Raw genomic sequence first — 20270 nt, forward strand, 5'->3', positions numbered from 1 at the left:
AAATACAAATAGAACATAAAAGATGATGAGTTTCAAATTTGTTTTAGGATGTTCCAAGGCGATGTGTCAGAGGAGTAAAACAAAGGGATCTTCTAAGCCCTCCTCTCTCTCCCATACTCACATTCATATTCAGACCTGTTCAATGGTGAGCGATTGTTGTCAGAGTCACTGCAGCATTAGCATGGAGAACAAGAGAGGTCTTTCACAGTCTGACCCTCACAGGCTCCCAGAGTACAACAGGAAACACAAACCAGGGCAAACAATCATTCTATCATTTAGTTTTATTAGGGAAATGTTTCACTGAAGGACAGTTTGAAACAACAACTGTATTGACAGTGAAGCTGAAGATAATGCCTTCTTGAATCACACCTTTTGACAATATAGAATTAAAAAAGCAGTGTTGGGTGATTTGACGTCAGGGTATCAATGTCTATCGAGGCCCTATCACGATACACTAACTAAACTATCAACTGTAACGTGGCAAAAACTAGTTATGTTCAAGATTAAGAAAGGCAGTATTAGCTGTTGGTTATTTTAACCAACAGCTAAATACTACAAATCAATTGAATACCATAATTTGTGTATGATAGTGTGACAAAGAAGTCAGTCATTTGATGTGAGATGTCTGTGTGTACTTTATTAGTTCAACTGGACTGTATGAAACCGTGTTTGTCCTACACACTAGATGTCACCATTGCCATGCCTCTGTGTGAAGATCAGAGCAGAGAGAATTCCCTTGCTCTGGATGAGTATCCATGACAATGTGAGCATGAATGAAAACGTGTGTGCGTGCGAACATGTGTGTCTGTGTGTGAAAGTCACTAGTAAGGGTAATGAAAACCAAAGAGACAGGGTTTACGACAGTGTGTTCAAAGTTTACTGAGAGAAGTTTTGTCTTCATCTGGAAGATACCACCCTCTTCCTCAAGGCTGACTCCTGGTTCCTGGTTGTCAGGGCTGCTGGAACAGGTTCCGTGAGGTCACAGCAGAGCTGTTGTACCTGGAGAGGTGCGACGCGTTAAGGGCTGTGGCTCCTGATTGGCCGGGGATGATGGAGGAAGTGTTTGACAGCTCCTTCCTGTCCTGACCATGACACAGACGCTCTCTGCCCTCCAAGTACAGACTCTCCTCCTGGTCGACGCAGGGGACCTCCACTAGCCCTGCGTTCTGACACACACACACACGCACACGCACACACACACACACACACACACACACACACACACACACACACACAGATACACATAAATACCCCACACACAGAGACAGACACACACATACACACAGAGAGAGACAGACACACACAGACAGACACACACACACACACACACATATACCCCAAACATGGACACAGACACACACACACATGCAAGTATGAAATGTGTATAGAATGTGTATAGAATAGCACTAGATGAGATGATCATTCACACCATATCATACCCATCCTTCTGACTTACCTTCATCAGCAGCCTTTGGTTCTTCATGTCTTGTTTCCATGGCATCACATAAAGCTTTGGGATCATGGGATGTCTCCTGGAGAACTTGGGGGCATGGCAGCGGCTCTGACTGAATTATGTAGGTCACAGAGATGGAAAATTCTTTCTCTCCAAACAGAAGACTTTGCTCGAGATGTGATAATAATAATGGGCTCTAAGAAACCAGATGATGCCATTTCTGTCATCATTTGTATACTGTACTGTATAAACCTTTTACAATTATTTTCAAATTCACATGAATCCACATGTACATGCAAATACAACAGCTGTTCATCAAACCGGTTGTCCTCAGAATCATAGAGCTAACTCACCCATGGACGTTAATGTTCTCTGAGGCACCAGCCATGTTTGTTGACTGAAAATACTTCCTTAGAAACTTGCTAGTGCATTGTGGGTAACAGGTAGGGTTACAGGGAACAAATACTAGCTGATGTGTTATTCAAACCCCTGTCAGCCAAGACACAAAACTATGTAACACACACACACTCACACACACACACACACACACACACACACACTACTCTACACAAGTGTAGCCTAGTTCTGTTCAGTGTTTGACACAGAAGCTGTGGAAGGATATTGACATGTTAAGCATTGAACAAACATGAAAAATTATGACATGTTGACAATGCATTTGAATGTTTACAATGATAACTAGACATTATTCTGAGGGAAGTGAGGCATAGAATTAGACAAAACAAATTCAAGTTTATTTAAAAATATATTCTCTCCCGTCAGTCTAGAGCACTGCATTACACTGGTTAATGATTCAACACTCCTTCTCTCTTCTCTCTGACCATGTCGCACTTACAAACATGTCTCTATCTATGGTATCACCTGTCAGATTCACAACCAGTAATCAGATTAACTAGGCAGAAATAGTCGGATCATATACACACACACAGTCATACACGCACACACACATGCAAAGGGCATTAGGTAGCTGGTTTGGAACAATTTAAGTAATTCAGGAGATTTTCTGCATGATAGCATTGCACAAGTCCATGTAACCTGAGAGGCCAGAATAGGCAACTACAGGGTCCTAGAGACCTCCTGTTATTTAACAGCTGACATAACTGTCTTCAACAGGATCAAACCTGTGATATGCGAATTCTAACACATAATTCGGTTCATTACAAGCACCAAAACGAACAAGAGCAACACAGGACCCATATTCTCCTGGGTTGTTTGTGCTTTGTCTTAAGCAGATTCATCAGGTCATGTTCCAGAACATAACGCAGGCTCCAGGATGTGTAGTATGTCCTGGATGGTTACTGGATCCGCCTTCACTCTGCCTCCTCCAGCAGCCTCTGAAGGTTCCTCTGGACCTGTGCAAGAGTAGGAGAAGGAGAGGGAGGAGGAGAGGGAGGAGGAGGAGAGGGAGGAGGAGGCGGAGGAGGAGAGGGAGAAGTAGAGTGAGGAAAAGGAGAGTGAGGAGATAGAGAAGAAGTGAGGCAGAAGGAAGAGGAGATGGAGGTGAAGGAGGTGAGGGAGCAGGAAGAGAGGAGAGCCAGGATTTTAGAGGCTGATTCATAGGCTTCTGTCAGTGTAACAGTGTCACGGTGGAGAAAGATCCTCCACAGACGAGCTCCTCTTACAACTGACGCACGGCAGACGTCCTGCTCATGATCAGTTACTATAAATGTTTGATTAAGAAGACAAGCTCGTCCTCATGTTTCAGCCTCCACAGTGGGCTCAGGGCAGGACTAGAGCGGGGTTTAGCAGCGGGGCAGCACACCAGAAACTTGGGCCGTCACGAACAAACCCCATGTCCTACCTTCTCCAGCTTCAGCAGGTTCAGGGTCAGCTCGGAGTAGATCTCAGCGTTCACCTCGGAGTTGGCTCGGAGACACTCGCTCCTGAAACAGTGACAGGAAGAGACCGGGGAAGCAACACGTCACTTAGAGCGCTGCGAGGGTCAAGTTGATGAATCTCGTTTGCTTGTTTTAGCTTCTCCCTTTTCTAGAATCAGCTGACACCCACTCAGGGCACACTGCAGCCCGTCTAAACTGATACAATGATATGGAAGATATCGAGAGGGCTCACTGAGGTGAATTTGACCTGTGACCTTACTCGTGGTGAGAGAAGTCTGTCATGGAGCCCAGAGTGGTCAGCCTCTGCTCCAGAGACACGATCTTCAGAGCCATGAAGCAGGAGGACAGGACCAGGACACACACTCTGCATCAACACACACACGCACACATGAATCACTAATCGCTGTCAACAACAACAGATCTGTCACTGGGACAAAAGGGTGCATGTCCGCTGAGGCCGGGTGCTGACTCACAGGAACAGGTAGATGAACAGAAGCATGTTGAGAGACCTGGGCTTCATGGTCCTTGGGTCGTACAACAACTCAGAAGACGTTAATGAACCTGTCATAGAAACATTCAGAATGAAGTCCACATCACTGTCTAGCTACAGCGTTCCAGTAATTGCGATCATTATGATTTGATACTTCACAAATTGGAAAGCCAATTGCTGTCTGGTATGCACAGGTCAATCTTAACAAATGTCTGTCGGAGGACTTCACTTCATATTATTGTTATTATTATTTTTTTTGTACCGTTGTACTGTGCCTCCAGTTGGAGCTGTGGGTCCTTGTGGAGGTGCACGCTTGGGGGGCTCCCGGGACCAGAGAGGCCTGGGGTGGGCTCGCTGGTCTTCAACACCTCCAGGAACGGAGGGAGGGCCGTAGAGAACTCTGCAGAAAGACACAGGGTCAACAAACCGTACTGTCAATTCGCATTTCTATCCGATAACGTCACCCTAAATGTTCGGTGTGCGTGTTTCTATCTCTATTACAGCCAGCACTTAGTTTTAGTGTGATTCACGGGGAAAAATCTGCAACGGAGGTCTGACCTGCGACCTTCTCGCATTCTGGTGATGAGTCGGACCTGCTGCTCTCGTCCATATCCGGTCCACCCTGCCTCACTGCCCCATCCAGGTCACTGAGGTCACCCTGCAGGCGAGACACGGAGCACAGTGAGAGAGGATACCGTCGGGAAGACAGGTGTCTCCGTGTGTGCTCTCTGTCTGTGTGTGTGTGTTCCGTGTGTGTTTGTTTTTGTATTCATGCCATCTCTGCGTGTGTCCTCTGTGTGTGTGTGTGTGTGTGTGTGTTTGTAAGTGTATCCTCTGTGTGTTTGTGTGTTTGTAAGTGTGTCCTCTGTGTGTTTGTGTGTTTGTAAGTGTGTGTTCTGGGTGTGTTCTGTGTCTCTGTGTACCGACCAGAGGGAAGCCTGCAGGCCGTCCGGATCTGAAGCTGATCTCTGCCAAGGACGGGAGAGGACTGCTGCAGGGGCTCTTCTCCTGGAGAGAGAACCAGACAGTCCTGTACACGTTCTGCTCAGATGGCTCCACCGCAGCGGAACACCCAATAACACAGAGGCGTAATTACAGGGCCATATCTTTACAAGACGGCGCTCCGACTGCACCACACTGTCACGCACCTGAGGCGCGCTCAATTTAGTTTAACTGATACAGCGACAGCTTTCTTATTGACCCTGAACGCAAACTCGAGAGATAAATCAAACACACTAGTCAGATCACACTGTGAATGCAAAGGCAGAGGATTGTCTGGAGACAGTTCAGTGGAAGAGATCTTTGGAGGATGTCTGAGGCATCTTACCTCCAGGTGGAGACACATAGACATCAAGATCTTGTAGGTTGTGTCTCTGGACAGGAACGACACGAAAACGTGCTGAAAACACCCACACAGAACACACAACACACACACACACATGCACAGATCACAAACACACACACACACACACACACACACACACAGGTCAAAACATCTCACAAGACTGGATCTAGATGATGTGCTAAAGTACAACATACATGGATGTTTTCATATCAGCATTGTTATAATCATGCACTGGCAGGACGAAACACATCACATGACGATATCCTTACCCTGTCATTGGCTGTGGCAATAACAAGAGCGTTTGGCACTAAAATGGCAGTTTTGGTTTTCTTGATGTGAGTGACAGATGCCACAGGGATGGCGATCTGGCAGAGAGAGACAGAACAGGCAGTTTGACCCTCTTCTGCCTGCATGCAGCACCACACCAAGCTAACAGGGGAGTCTGGTGGCTGAGCGGTTAGGGAATCGGGCTAGTAATCTGAAGGTTGCCAGTTCGATTCCCGGCCGTGCAAAATGACGTTGTGTCCTGGGCAAGGCACTTCACCCTACTTGCCTCGGGGGGAATTTCCCTGTACTTACTGTAAGTCGCTCTGGATAAGAGCGTCTGCTAAATGACTAAATGTAAATGTAACAGCCAGTGATTAATCGAGCAGATATGTAGCCTTGGTCGCACCTTGGTATCTTTGCCAAAGACTTTGGAGTGAAAGCAGACCCAGTTCTCTGAGACAAACAATCTGCCCTGGTAGAGCATATCCTTCTGCAAGGCACAGGGGTAACCTGAACACAAACAAATGCATACACACAAACACGCACACACACACACACACACACAAGCACACACCCCGTTCAGGCGTCAGGAAAGCATGTGCTATTGCAATCAGACACTCGCTTGTAACCTTGTTTTGTTTGGTACTGAAGTGTGTGTTGTGTTTGGTCTGTAACCAGTTCCAGTGAAATTGCTTACTTTGCCTCAGCAGTTCATCCTTACTGATCTCTTTGAAGATTTTGTGATAATGGGAATTGGGCTTGGAGAGCTATAAAAAAGGACAAATTAAAACTGAAAGACAGAACTGTTTCCTACTCAAGGAGGACGAGATGACACACTCCTCCACTCCCTCTCCTCCATCACCGGGGACAACCTACCTGACTGTACTGGGACTTCTTCCTCTCGATCTTGACGTCTGCTTCACACTGCGTCTGGGACAGCAGCGAGTGGTCAAACGTCTTGGACCTGTCGAAAGAGAAGACGTCCACCCTCCTTCAACAAGCACCGTCGGCAACTAACTCAGCGATAATCTAGGTCATTCAGTCACGCAGACCGGCAAATAGATACGGTTCAGCCTGTGTGGTAGGCTTGTTGGTAAACCATCAGGCGTCAGTGCACTGAGACGAAACAGTCACTCGAACAGGGCTTGACCGCTGTGGGCTTGCAGGTGTGGAAAACAAACAAGGCTTGTTGTCATGACGGCCGACCCACCTCACGAGAGCGGGCTTCCTCCTCCCAGAATCCTCGGCGGCTGGGTCCGGAGTCCTGGGTCGGTCTGCCCCACAATGCCGCCTGTGCCTCTCCTCTCCAGCGTTCTCAACATCTGATCTGAAACGCACAAAGCCACCAGGGGACAGCCTTGATTTAGAACAGAGACGGATGACAGACGGTGGCTGATGTTCGGTGGATTGACTGACCAGCAGATCGAACAGACGGATCCAAACAACAACATCTCAGATCGCCTCAGTCTCAGTGCAACCTATACATGTGGTTTTTGAACGCACAAGTTCATGTTTATGCCAACAGAGCGCGGCGCGGAATATGCAGCCGTCCACACAACACCCATGAAAGCCAGGGAACTTTAGACAAGGCCAACGGTAATCCGCCTCTACTCACTGGTAATCCTGCGAGTCATTCTTTCCCCTGACGCATTTTCTCACTTCCTCGTGTGCAGGTGAACGGCGTTCGGTCTGTTCAGTCATCACCGTCAGTCTTGTTAAACTGCCGTTTACGGACCTGCAGCCTAAAAAAGAATGCCTGGGCCCCTGTTTTGTTTTTTTCACCTGGGAGGGGAGTGGCCTCTGAGACCACGAGATGGAGAGTTCTCGGGTGACTCCACCAATCAGGTGGAGCAGAGAAGGGAACAGAGGGTAGTGGCGGGGGGGTAGGCTGAGGTAACAGGACCATACACACCCCTCAGGTGCAGTCTGTTCAGGACTGAGACCCTTCATCCAACTGTCAACAAAAGGTGTGTGGGCCATGTCACTTCCTTTTAGTGACCATAAATATACTCACTATGTGCTCCTATGGTAATCGAGGGAGTATGTAGGTTATCTTGTATTTATTTTGCAACTCTAGAGTGTTCTGCTGCTAATAAGGATGTAGACCTGGTATATGTACAGTACTAGGTTCAGACATGGTATCTGTACTGTACTATAATGCCTGCCATATTGATGCTGGTCTGCCTAGGATTGGCTCTGAAGTACTTTGCTTCCAGTTGGCCTGTTTGCTGACTGGACTGACAGGAAGACAAAGTCCCTTGGACTTTCTAAATTTGTCAACACAGACACAGGCTTTGAACTTTGAAATACAAACATGCGTCCACTGTTGTTACAGGATCTATTTGAGGAGTGGACATGCAGCCCAATTCAGTCATTCCTGTTCTGCCTGACGTCTCTCTTGTACAATATTGAACTCCTACTTCCTAAAGAATTCCAAGGCACAAGTACAGAGAAATAATGTCTAAATCAACTCACCAGATAGGTATCATGTAGGCTGAGGCCTTACCACAGCAGCCCAGGTTCAAATCCGGCCTTGACCCTTTACTGCATGTCTTCCCTTCTCTCTCTCTCTCTCTCTCTCTCTCTCTCTCTCTCTCTCTCTCTCTCTCTCTCTCTCTCTCTCTCTCTCTCTCTCTCTCTCTCTCTCTCTCTCTCTCTCTCTCTCTCTCTCTCTCTCTCTCTCTCTCTCTCTCTCTCTCTCTCTCTCTCTCTCTCTCTCTCTCTCTCTCTCTCTCTCTCTCTCTCTCTCCCCCTCTCTCTCTCTCTCTCTCTCTCTCTCTCTCTCTCTCTCTCTCTCCTGCCTTTCCTGTCACACGTCACTTACAAACCCTCCAATAAAGCATGAAAAACGCCCCAAAAATACATCTTTAGAAAAGACAACTCACCGGTTTAGAAGTTGTGACGGCGCTCTGGGGGTCGGCGGGGAGGCCAGGACGGCACCAGGCTTGGTGACCCCGTTCTTCCTCTTGTACTGCGAGAGAGCAGAGTCATCGAAGCAGCGGTGGTTCTCCATTGAGGGCAAGGCTCTCGTCTCAACCGGGCACAGGGATTGAGAGCAGGTGATCACCCCCAACCAGACACAGAGACAGAGAACAACCTGCTGCTTCCAGCCGCCGATTGAGGTAGAAATGCTCCGAGTCAGCCCTGGTCAGGTGGAGGTATAGAGAGGGTCTCTCAGGTTGGTGTAGTGCTGCTTGGCTGCAGCTCTTCTGGGCCTGGCTTTACGCCAATCCTGATCCCCAGTCTTCCCGTGGCCTATATCTGTTATCAGCTGGTCAGTGATCGACCTGGCCTGTAGGAGAAGCGATCTGATAGGCCGCAGGACTGAGGCAGTGTTTTATCAGGATGACTGGATTGACAAGTGCAACATTTAGTTTGTTGAGAAGCATTTTTCCACTTGTGGTGACAGATTTAGCGCTGGAAATTACGATCCCAAAACTTAAGATGCACATTCAGTCATGTATGGAGATTTCCACTTTGTTTCTGGGAATTGATTAAATATTTGATCATAAAACATGAATGAACATGTGGCATATTAAGATTACATTATGTGAAACAATGACCGTGATAAAATCATTAGTATACAAAGAAGTAGCAATCGTCCACCATTGTATGAGCCTTAAGTCAGATATTTAGGAGTTATATTCTACTGACTGGAAAATCTAAAGAGGAGGAATAATAAGGAGCTCCTGTGACTGATGGTACATTAGTAGACAGGGCTGGACAGAGAAAGGGAGAGGAAGGGTTGGGTTAATTCATCACCGTGACTGTTTAATTGTGGCAGTGTCATCACAGCAGCGCTAGGGGAGGGTCATCCTTTGGTTTAGCATGTTTAAGTCAACTAGTTTAATCATCAGCACATGGGAGAAATTACATCTCTCTGCGTCTTCAATATTCCTTAAATTGTATTGTCTCGTTTTGTATAGTCTAGCATTGTATTCTGTTATATTATAATTTACTGTATTGCATTTTATTGTCTTGTATTTTATTGTCTTGTATTATATTGCATGGTTTTGTATTGTAATGTTTGTATTGTATTGCTTGGTATTGTGTTGCATTGTATTGTATTGCATTGTATCATATAATTTCAATTGTACTAGTAACAGCCAGGCACTAGACATTTTAACTTGCACTCAGGTAAACGCATCTACTCTGGATATAATATACAAAACAATTATGACGGTCAAAGAGTCTAAATTATTTTGGTCACGTATGTGACCATGATCGTTTGGTGAGGACAAGGGGTCACTCATCCCCACTTTCCCCGAGATTCAATCTCTGCCAGGCACTTTTAGGCTGTTGAAATGGGTGATAATCCAAAAGGTGTTTAAATACAGTCTATGGCAGTGGTCAACCCAAGGATATCGTTTGGCAATTTGACAATTGACTTGAATGCTGATTTGGAACACGATCGACAAAGAAACGGGAGATGAATCGGTTTTTGAAAGGAAAAAATGGACCGATGACGGATTGTGGGGAGCTGTCCGGCTGTCCAAACGCAACCGCTGTATCAGACAGACTGACAGCATTCCCTACCGTTCAAATCCGGGGAAATTTCAATGAGGAGTCAAGAAAATTCTCGTCAAAACGCAACAAAACTTCTAAAGATTCGGAGACGCCGCTCCTCGCGCTGTGTGGCATCGCTGAAATATGCGTAGGTAAAACAACCGAGACTCAAGGACGCCCCGGAGAGGCTTTGGAAATGAATTCAGCACCGGGCCGGGCGGTCAGCAACCTTAACACCAGTGATGTAACCGCTTCATGCGCCAAAGGCAAGGAAGAAAGAAAGGGGAAAAATCTAATCAGGGGCTGGAAAAGAGAGAGGGATGCTGTCAGGACGAGGAAAGACAAACAGAACGATGGGCAAACGAGCCCCGTCTTCAAATCTATACCCGACCGTTCGTGCCCCTTCGGTAGCAGGGAGAATCCGTGCCATTGTGCAGACGGCGGGATGGGAGACATCTGCGGGTTGGATTGTAGAATAAAGAGCAGCGCTATTGTTGTAAGGAGGAATGACAACACTGGAACACCGGCAAAGAAACCGAGGACTGAAAAGGTAAGCTTTTGTTCCAAGTAGGCGATATGAAAAGACAATAAACATCATCACCAATTATCCTAATATGGAATAATCTATTCATGTTGGAGGAAACATGATTGCCTGTTGTGATTCGTCTGCAGGATGCTAGAGATTGAATGCAATGGCCTTATAAAATGTCTTAACATCCACAGCACTCTCAGCTGTATAAGAATGCAGCAACAGAGGGCCTGGTAGGCCAAATATTACCCCATTAATATCTATTTGATAACATGACATAGTGAATCAAATGATACAATTGTTGTGAGGGCCAGTGTCTCCTACCCTCAGCACGTACAGTGTAAAATACAGACATCGAGGTTTGGCACACTGCATGGCCAGTCAGCCCTGTGTGAGCGAGAGGAGAATCACCCCGTCCTTCAATGAGAGAATGAAAGATGACAGAGTTCCCAGGCCTGTGGGGCACAGACCTTCACCACATCAGACCCATCAAATCTAATGTTTTGATGTCCCTGATTTTGTTACACACGGTAATACAATCATGCCACTCCAAAGCCATTGGCTGTGTGCAATATGTCAGAGATGATGTACAGACACGTGTCTGTATTATCTGTCCACAAGTCACATTTTGTGTGATTATCACACAATACTCACACGTGTAATTCTACAGTGCCATGTGATCATTGCCTTTGTTATCTTTCTCTTCCTTCTCATAAAACTCACAAGGATGTTTTTGCCTTCCTTAGATTCCTTAGATTGCCGTAGGTGCATGATGTGGTGTTTATTGCCTAAAACATTAAACATTAACACTAAACATGGCACAAACCCCCACCCATCACAAATCTACTGTACACATGGCTCAGGAGATCAGAGGCAGTCTTAAATGAACGCAGATCTACAGCGCAATACACCATCTGTGCGTGCTTACACTGCGGTTAATTGTGTGGTTTTTCCAGTATGGCCCTACTTGTCACAAGGAGAAATACAGTATTCAATGCAACACTGTGTGTAAGAGATGCCATCAGGAATCCCTGCCTCTCATTCTGCTGGAGCACCAACAGGGGAAGTGGAGTGTGAGAACAGCGGCCATTTTTTCTCTCCGCTTCTGGCTATCAACCCTCCACCATCAAGCTGCATATCATAGCCACACACACACATGCATGCACACACACACACACACACACACGCACGTACACTCACACACTGCCCCTCCAAAGAAGAACCCACTCTGACAATGGGAAGCCAGAGTGTCTGTTCCTGAGTGCAATATAAACACACGCTAGTAACACAGCCTTAATGTAGCCCCTCACAGAGGGGTGTGTGTGTCTGTGTTTTATTGACTGGCTGGGTATGAGGAAGGGAGGACTGGAGGACTGGAGGGAGGGGAGGAGAGGAGAGGAGAGGAGGAGAGGAGGGGAGGGAGGACTGGAGGACTGGAGGGAGGGGAGGGAGGGGAGGAGAGGGATGGAGGAGAGGGAGTGAGGGAGGGAGGGAGGAGAGGAGAGGAGAGGAGAGGAGAGGAGAGGAGGGGAGGGGAGGAGAGGAGGGGAGGAGGGGAGGGGAGGAGAGGAAGGAGGGAGGAGGGGACAGCAAGGCTGTGTGTTCACAGGAGCACACATCAGGCTTTGTTGTTGTCTCAGAGCTCGTCCCCATCAGACCCACACAGTCCCCGTTTAGGATTCCTCTCTTCAAGTGGGAGAATAACTCCTTCGTGTTAAAGAGACGCATACATTTACATTGTAAATAACAGAACACAAACTGGATATTCCCGGGGGACTCACATGCCTTGTACTGCATGGGCGCGAGCCTAGCAATAGAAATAACTCAAAATCTCAATGAGAACAGCAATATAAAATTACATCTCCAATCACCGAGCAGCATACTATTACTGATTATTGCAAATATGCTGCCATCATAAACTGAACTTGAATGGAAGACGTTAGTTAACTGAGACATTGAATGGGAAATTCATTCTGAAGCAGATGAGTCAGAGGTGATATTCTTCCTTTTCCCCTCATCTTCCCCCAACATCTCCCCTTTCTTCCCCCTCTCACAGGTGGATCCAATGTTCACAGTGCCTGCCCCCCCTCCTCCTGGCCCCGTCGGACCCCCAGGCCCTGTGTCTTCCGCCCCCTTCCCCCCTCCGGTCGTAGCCCCGGGGCCCAGGAAGCTTCTGGTGAGGACCCGGTCCATCGGCACGAGCACCCAGGATGGCAGCGGGTCGGACAGCGACATGGGGGGGGTGGGTCCCTGCCAGCCTGGCACCAGCGTCAACCTGGAGGGCATTGTGTGGCACGAGACGGAGGAAGGTGAGGAGTCCGATCGATCCGCTTGCTGCCTCTTACGGCTGTGGCTCAGGGGGTAGAGAGGGTTGTCTGTTAATCGCAAGGTTCGCCGTTCGATCCCCGACTCCTCCCAGGCCATGTGCCGAAGTATCCTTGAGCAAGACTCTGAACCCCAAGTTGCTCCCGATGGGCAGGCCGGCGCCTTGCATGGTAGCTCGCTGCCGTCGGTATGTGTGATTGAGAGTATGAATGGGTGAATGAGAGGCAAACATTGTAAAGCGCTTTGAGTACCGCTAAGGTAGAAAAGCGCTATATAAATGCAGTCCATTTACCATTTACCATTCTTACACCAGCACCCACACACACATGTTTACTGGATCTGCATCAGTTGTGACCCTGTTTACGGCTCCTAAAGAATTCTAGCCTAACATAAGACAGGAGCAGTGCGTTGGAGATCAGAGCACAGCATATTGTTCGACATACCCCTTCAGATTAACAGTGAATTTATTACAATTAAAACAGAAATGTGTCTTTGGATTTAATTTTTACAAGATGCTCAATCCACCTCTAGTGTGAAATTGATTTATGACTTTACAAGCTGCCACTGTTCTCAAGCCCAGTTTTAATTACAGCTCCTTTGCAGAAACGGGAATTAATTTAATGTTGGCTCTGAGTTTAAATTGGCCTGTGTTTGTGTTCAAAAAGATGCCTTTAGTTTTCTAAAGAGGATCGACTCTTTGTGTCCAAATGTGAGTTCAGAGAAGAAGGTTTAAGCTGCACTTTAGGAGAGCTCCGGCGAGAATACCAGTAGAATTTGATTGTTATTTCTATGAAGGACAAATGGATGAAAAGCCCTTGGTGAAACTTTTGGCTCCATTTAGACACTTCAGTATCTGTGAAAAGGAAGTACGGTTCTATCTTCTTTTGAGGAAATGACGGTAACTGGGAGTGCAAGGTTCTTCTTTGAGACAGTTAAAAGAATACCTTGCGTTTGATCAAATCAGCAACATTTTTCAGGAACTTGTGTTTTTATCTTCAACCTTTCAAAGGAGGATGAAACAGCTATCACTTTGTTGCTCACTGTTGCAGGTAGATGTTATTTTGACTGTGCAGTGAGTAGTTTAACCACATCGGTTGCATGTAATAAGATAACCTAGTCCCTGCTCCAGTAGCGAGGCAGGGCTAGTGAGAAATGCAGAGAGAACACATTAACATTCATGTTGATTTGAGACACTGTCGTCTTGGCTTCATGGAGAGCTAACTGCGATGAACGCACATAAACATGTGATTGCGATGAACGCACATCACCATGTCATTGCCGCGCTGGTTAAAGATGAGAAACATGGCTGGGTTGATTGTGACTCTCCAGAGAGGGTGACACAGAGCTCCACATTCAAAAATAACCATGCTTTTTGAATGCGAATGATTTTCCCCCCAAAGCTTTTTCTTTTTATAAACCTTCGTTTTTTGCCTTGTTATTCAGAAACATAAACCTTAATTGGAGATCCACAGCTTCAGCTAGCGGTGTAATATTAACATTAACATTAAGCAGATGATGATGTAACTTTTAACATTTTACATTTGCCATTTTCATTCAGCAGGTGCTTTTATCCAAAGAGACAAGCAATAAGCGTGTGACCTCACGTCCTCTTGCTCTGTGACCTCACGTCCTCGAGACCTCACGTCCTCTTGCTCTGTGACCTCACGTCCTCTTGCTCTGTCACCGACAGGTGTCCTGGTGGTCAACGTGACGTGGAGGAAGAGGACCTATGTGGGCACGCTGCTGGACTGTACCAAGCATGACTGGGCCCCTCCCAGGTAACCATGACGAAACACAGACATGTCACCAACACTGGAGACACAAAGAAGTTAACAAGCCAGTGACGATCACAGTTTGCATATTTTGCTTTGGTCTCAGGCATTGTCAAGGGCTCACGTGAACACATTGTTATTAAGTACAGGTTCTTTAGCTGTAACTATGCTGTTGTATTGATATGAGCGTAGAACTAAACCACTCTGTACATGTACAGCTGTGTGACTTGTGTGTTCCATCCCCTGTGTTCTAGGTTCTGCGAGTCTCCGTCAAGCGACCCAGAGACACCAGGGGGGCGTGGCCGAGGTAAACGGATGCGATTGGCTATCCCCGAGCGGCCCTGTGTTGACCCTGCCTTGCCTAAGGTCAGGGGCTTGCCACACAAAAACCGGGGCGGGGGTGTGTCAGGGGGCGGGGCCATCGGCGGGGTCATCCACAGTAAGGGGCGAAGAGGCAGCCTAAACCTCATCAACAACTGCCGGACTCCGCCCTTTTTCTCTGTGGAGGAAGCAAAGATTAGCCCTGCCCCCTTGGCTGTGGGGAAGAGGAAGAACAAGCCTCCAGCCGACCTGGACCTCAGTCTGGTTACCGACGACAACAAAACAGGAAATGGGAAGCGAATCCGTGCCAAGTCCCGTTCCGCTCCGTCCACGCCGCAGGGTAAGTCCGACCCCTCCTTCCTGGACCCAGCATGCACCTCTCCCATCCTGATCGACTGCCCTCACCCCAACTGCACCAAGAGGTACAAGCACATAAACGGCCTGCGCTACCACCAGACCCACGCCCACCTGGAGGTGGAGAGGAAGCCTGAGGGCGAGGCGGAGAGCGAGGAGAAAGACAGACTGTCGGACTGCGAAGAGACTCTCAACAACATGACCTTTGACCTGTCAGAGACCAACAGTAACAGCAGCAGCAGCAGCTCCTCTAAGAAGCCAGGCCCTCTGTATAAAGTCACCACGGTGGGGCCTCCTAAGAACAGACGACTGGTGCTCAGCAGTGATCACAGTTCCGCACTCACCTCCAAAACCAGGAGGACCTCTCTGGTCAGGGAGGGCCTGATCGACGACCTGAGCAACCTGCCCATCATCTCCAACATGACCGTGGTCCTGGAGAACTGCCTGGTTGCGGAGCGGAGCTCCTCGGTGGAGATGCCCAAGCTAGAGGCCGAGGGGCTGATAGAGAAGAAAGGACTGGGCTGTGACAAGGGGAAGAAGCCCAACGGCAAAGTGGAGAAGTGTTCGTCCAAGTCGAGAACCAACCGCCCCATCGCCCCCGCCCCGGCTCCCCCGAAGCTCATCGCCATCCCCAACACCACTTACACCCCACCCAACGCCGCAGAGACCACGCCCCCGCAGCAGGTCCCGCCCCTGTCCGCCGTCGGCGCTGCAAACGCCAAGCCTCTCCCGCTGAAGCCGATCAAGCCGAAGCTGGGCGTGGCGGTGGAGCCGGCGCTGGTGAAGGCCGCTACCCTGGTCCCCTGCAGAGACTCCAGGAAGAAGGAGAAGCGCCGACTGAAGGAAAAACACAGCAGGGACCTCGCCAGGACGCCCAACGGGGACAACAGCTTCCCAGTCAAGATGGAGGATGTCGGGAACAAGGGGACGGGGAAGGAGCCTTCCGGAAGCCTGCTGAAGGAGCACCTGAGCAAACAGGAAGTGGTGAACGGGCTGACGGAGACCCAGGAGAGCCGCATGGCGAGCATCAGGGCGGAGGCGGACAAGGTGTACACCTTCACGGACAACGCACCCAGCCCGTCCATTGGCTGCTCGTCCAGGCTGGAGTCCGGGAGCCTGGTGGGAGGGGACGGTTCCACCTCCAAGACCAACAGCCCCGCCTACTCTGACATCTCCGACGCCGGGGACGACGGGGGGTCGGACTGTCGCTCCAAAGCCGGCTCCTCGTCCTCGTCCTCCTCTTCCTCCTCGGAGTCAAACACGAACAACGTCAACAGCAGCACCAGCAAGACTCCGCCCACAAGCTCCGCTCCTCCCGGGCCGGGCAAGGATCCGCAGTCTCCTTATTACCATGGCTACGACCCCTACTACCTTCAAGGTTACCTGCAGACCGGCCAGCCGGCCAGCTCTGCCTTCCACAAGAGCTCCACACCCCACGACGGGAAGAACAGGAAGGAGGAGGTGAAGGAAGGCAGCGAGGAGAGAGACGGCCCAGAGTTCCCGGACGTCAAGAAGACAGAGGGAGGGAGCTCCGGCTTGCAGTCCCAGCTCCAGCTAGCTATGAGCCAGACCCAGACAGCCCTGGCCCAGTCCCTGTACTACGGCCAGTACGCCAGGGGCCTGTACATGGACCAGAAGCTCTTGCTGGCCTCCAGGGGCTGCGATCAGCAGGGCGGCAAACAGAGGGGCGTCCAGGCCAGCAGGGAGGCAGAGGAAGGGAAACACATGTCCGCCTCCACTAGTGTGTTGGCCAAGGGGTCAGACTCGGTCAAGGCCTGCTGCTCCAAGCCTGGCATGTCCTACGTGGAGATGGGAGAGCGAACACACACCCAGTCTGGCAGGCCAGTGGAGCACCAGAACCAGGCCAGAGACTCTAATGAGATGAAATCGGCATCGGCCATGAGTCAAAACAATCAGACAGAGCTGGACTCAAATGTATCATTTTCCAATGTAAGTTTTTCACTCTGTCTTTAGCGTGGCGTTGGTGTATCAGGCTGCTGTTGGGAAGCATGTGTCGGCAGAATGTGGGGGGCGATGAGGGTGTGAGGCTTTTTAATGCTGAAACGTTGTTGTATTTGACACACGAGCATGTGCATATTGATTTTAAAGTTGTGAGGGAGATGAGATGAAGGTCTGTCATTTTTACATAATTGTGCTGTTTTTGGAAATATCACAAACCTACGGAAAATAGGGAGAGAGCATTTTAAATACATCGTTTATTTTGTGTAACGGGGTTGAAATGAATGTTCATGAGATTTCAGTCAGTGTCATGCACTGTGGCTTCACTTGTGGTAACGCTAATTGATCCGTCGAGGATCAATTAAAGACCCAAAGTGACACCAACCAACCCTCTTCCTCATGGGTCTCCTGTAGCTATCTGATGGGCCGCCCTGGTCCCGACCCGGCCAGACCCAACAGGACCAGGACATCCAGCAAATCCCTCAGGATCTGGACCCTGCAGCAGCTGACCTATCTAAAGACTGGGATTCGTCCTCTCAGCTGCCCGTCAGTAAGATGGGAGGGGACCTTAGAAAGGCCAAGACCCATGACCCGCCCACCTCAGACTCAGAGGACTGTGACAGGCTTGACGAGCAGGAGCAGGAGCCAATGGGTGTGCTGTGTGAGGACTCCCAGAGTGCCCGAGTGGCGGTGTCCCCGCCCACAGTGCCCCAACAGCCCTATGGGCAGTACCAGTCCTCCTACCAGTACCTTCACCTGCCAGACAGCAGCCCCTCCTCCTACAGGGGGGTGTCACCCACACTGGTGCACAACTACCCAGGTAAGAGTCAGAGCATGAGGAGGACTAGGTGGGATAGATTCCCTGGGTGTGTTCCTAGCCAGGGTGTGATGATTGTGTCTGACCCGTGTCGTATCCATGCCAGGGTTCCACTACCCCCTGTATGGTAAGACAGCGGGCACGCCGGGCAGGGAGACCGCAGGCAGGGAGGAGTCGGAGGTGACCCAGAGCAGCCGCGGTGCGGGCAGCAAGCAGACAGGGGAGGCTGCAGCACTGGAGATGCTGCAGCACCAGAGTCTGCAGTACCACGGCAAGTCCCCTGCGGTGAGTGGTCGTCAGGAAGGCAGAACGTGGAAGAAGAACTCAAAGGTAGAATGTGGAAGTAGAACCTGAAGGTAGAACTTGGAAGTCAAACCTGGCTGGAAGTAGAAAAGTTGTAAAAGCTGATTGATGACCTTTTTGGAGAAAAAAAATTCAGTAGCAGTAGTGCCACGAGAAAAACAAAATACTGATATTTGTATAATCAGTTATGGAGGAGAAGAATGTATATAATGTATGTGAGATGAAGTCTGAAACTGCTGCAATCAACACTGTACACGACTATAAATAAAAACAGGCAGACAAACATTTAAGTGAGAATCCTGTGTTTCCGCCCCAGCCTGGAGAGAGAGGTTCGCCTGAGGGAGAGAGAGACACGGAGCGGGAGAGAAACCACGTCCCGTACGCCCGACACCTACACACGCATCACCACACACACCTTGGCATGAGCTATCCCCTCATGTCTGGACAGTACGACCTCTACCAAGGTAAACATCCTTCCATCTCTCCATCTCTCTCCCTGTCGCCCATACCAGGTACATCTCCAGATTTATACACCAGTGCTTGTGTGAAGGCCTAATTGATTTCAATGGAGATAAATGTACTCATTCATTTAATGACTGGTTGCATGGAGTGCAGCGTACAGACTGAGGACACAAATGATAAGATTTTTCTGAAAGCTCACTAATTGATAGAAGTGGTTCATTCGGCCCAGAGTGTTAATTATCTATCACCACGAGACCAATCAGTCTGTTGCTACACTAGCATCTCCTAGCGTTCATCCAATGGCTGTGGTCGATCAGTAGATCATCCGTTGTCTCTCCTCTGAAGGATTGAGTTCCAGATCTCTGGTCCCAAGCCAGCAAGTAGGAGGACACCCATCCTCCTCCGGTAGGCCACTGTGTGTTCCTCTTCACATAACCATAATCCTAACATAGGAGAGGTTAGCGATTGAAAGTATACTCACCAGTGATGTTGTGGTATATGGAAAAGTGGTTATGTTTTTTTATTTTTTACTACGTTTACTGGAGTGTTTTTTAGACAACTGGAAGGTAAGACGGAGATATGCTGTGTGTATTGGAAAAGATTCAGTGGGTTGACTAAACTATTCATCCGAATCTCATGTGTTTTTCCCTTTTTTCAGAGAACGAAGTGAAGAAGTGAACCATGTGACATGCTCACATGAAGACTAGAAGATTTTACAGACATCGATTCCATGGTGTTTATCATTGCCTCTGTGGGAGGCAGAAAGCCAGTTTCATTTCTTATTAATAAAAAGGCTTTTATACGAGTCCCCTGGCAGTGATAGTGTAACGTTGGTGGAGATACATCCGTACGACTGTCAGTCAACGATGGAGGCCGTTTGGATACCTGTCTGAGAACTCCAGTCAGTAAAACCTTTGTGTCATCGAACCTGCCAGGATTGGCCATCTTTATAATGCACATGTATCGTAGTGAGTAATCTTATTATTGAATGTACTGACAATTGCAATATCCCAATGCTTTTTTGTCCCATTGGGAAACTGCAGTAGAAAACGAACGTACTAGAGTCTATCAAAGTGATCCTCCTTGTAGTACTTGACTGTAACCACCTGTTGATTGTATCGTCTTTCTGTGGGAGTTAATCTTCACATTTTGCCAGTGCCATATAGAGTTGTTGTGTATATATTCTGTATAGCTGCGTAGCAGAGTGCGACATGCTTATCTGTACGTTTGTTTGTTTATTCCCATGCATCGTATGGTGATTTTATACCACTGCATCTCTTGCATAGTTTAAGTGGTTGTTATATTACTTGAATATGTTGTGCTACAAACTCTGTTTACAAGTATTGACATCTTGAGAGAAACTCTCGTCTGAGGCTGCCTGATCTGATCAGTTCACTCCCCTACTAGTATAAATACCTTGAAATCAGTTACACATGAAAACTGCTGTTGCTTTTTTATACTGTATATGCCTTAATTCATATGTCTGGCAATCAAAATTAAAGGATGTTTAT

At 48.4% G+C, this 20270-nt stretch overlaps 3 protein-coding genes across 6 annotated transcripts; 1 reads left to right on the forward strand and 2 right to left on the reverse strand.

The window, feature by feature from the left end:
• Positions 1 to 279: 279 nt before the first annotated feature.
• LOC134015341 (sperm-associated microtubule inner protein 10-like) lies at positions 280 to 1980 on the reverse strand. Its single transcript, XM_062454796.1, has 3 exons — positions 1807 to 1980; positions 1457 to 1565; positions 280 to 1166 (listed from the first exon to the last, which is right to left on the reverse strand). The coding sequence occupies exons 1-3, from the start codon at positions 1839 to 1841 to the stop codon at positions 951 to 953; spliced, it is 360 nt and encodes a 119-aa protein (XP_062310780.1). The 5' UTR covers positions 1842 to 1980; the 3' UTR covers positions 280 to 950.
• A 129-nt stretch (positions 1981 to 2109) lies between these two features.
• LOC134015332 (GRAM domain-containing protein 2B) lies at positions 2110 to 8454 on the reverse strand. 2 transcript variants are annotated; one of them, XM_062454783.1, is made up of 14 exons: positions 8297 to 8454; positions 6622 to 6738; positions 6288 to 6375; positions 6109 to 6178; positions 5818 to 5921; positions 5414 to 5509; positions 5127 to 5198; positions 4727 to 4807; positions 4358 to 4457; positions 4062 to 4199; positions 3783 to 3870; positions 3569 to 3673; positions 3273 to 3354; positions 2110 to 2823 (listed from the first exon to the last, which is right to left on the reverse strand). In XM_062454783.1, the coding sequence occupies exons 1-14, from the start codon at positions 8422 to 8424 to the stop codon at positions 2782 to 2784; spliced, it is 1311 nt and encodes a 436-aa protein (XP_062310767.1). In that variant the 5' UTR covers positions 8425 to 8454; the 3' UTR covers positions 2110 to 2781. The 2 variants fall into 2 exon arrangements, with proteins under 2 accessions (XP_062310767.1, XP_062310768.1); XM_062454784.1 differs by lacking the exon at positions 8297 to 8454 and adding an exon at positions 7027 to 7172.
• Positions 8455 to 9233: 779 nt separating this feature from the next.
• Positions 9234 to 20266, forward strand: znf608 (zinc finger protein 608). Of its 3 annotated transcripts, none has more exons than XM_062454760.1 (9): positions 9234 to 10467; positions 12503 to 12755; positions 14462 to 14549; positions 14798 to 17168; positions 17592 to 17997; positions 18101 to 18324; positions 18614 to 18761; positions 19105 to 19164; positions 19418 to 20266. In XM_062454760.1, exons 1-9 carry the CDS (start codon positions 9841 to 9843, stop codon positions 19435 to 19437), a joined length of 4197 nt encoding a protein of 1398 aa, XP_062310744.1. In that variant the 5' UTR covers positions 9234 to 9840; the 3' UTR covers positions 19438 to 20266. The 3 variants fall into 3 exon arrangements, with proteins under 3 accessions (XP_062310744.1, XP_062310745.1, XP_062310746.1); XM_062454761.1 differs by having other exon boundaries at positions 18101 to 18279; XM_062454762.1 differs by lacking the exon at positions 19105 to 19164.
• The last annotated feature ends 4 nt before the right edge of the window (positions 20267 to 20270 follow it).

This window comes from Osmerus eperlanus, chromosome 28 (assembly GCF_963692335.1).
Source record: "Osmerus eperlanus chromosome 28, fOsmEpe2.1, whole genome shotgun sequence".
Classification (NCBI taxonomy): domain Eukaryota; kingdom Metazoa; phylum Chordata; class Actinopteri; order Osmeriformes; family Osmeridae; genus Osmerus; species Osmerus eperlanus.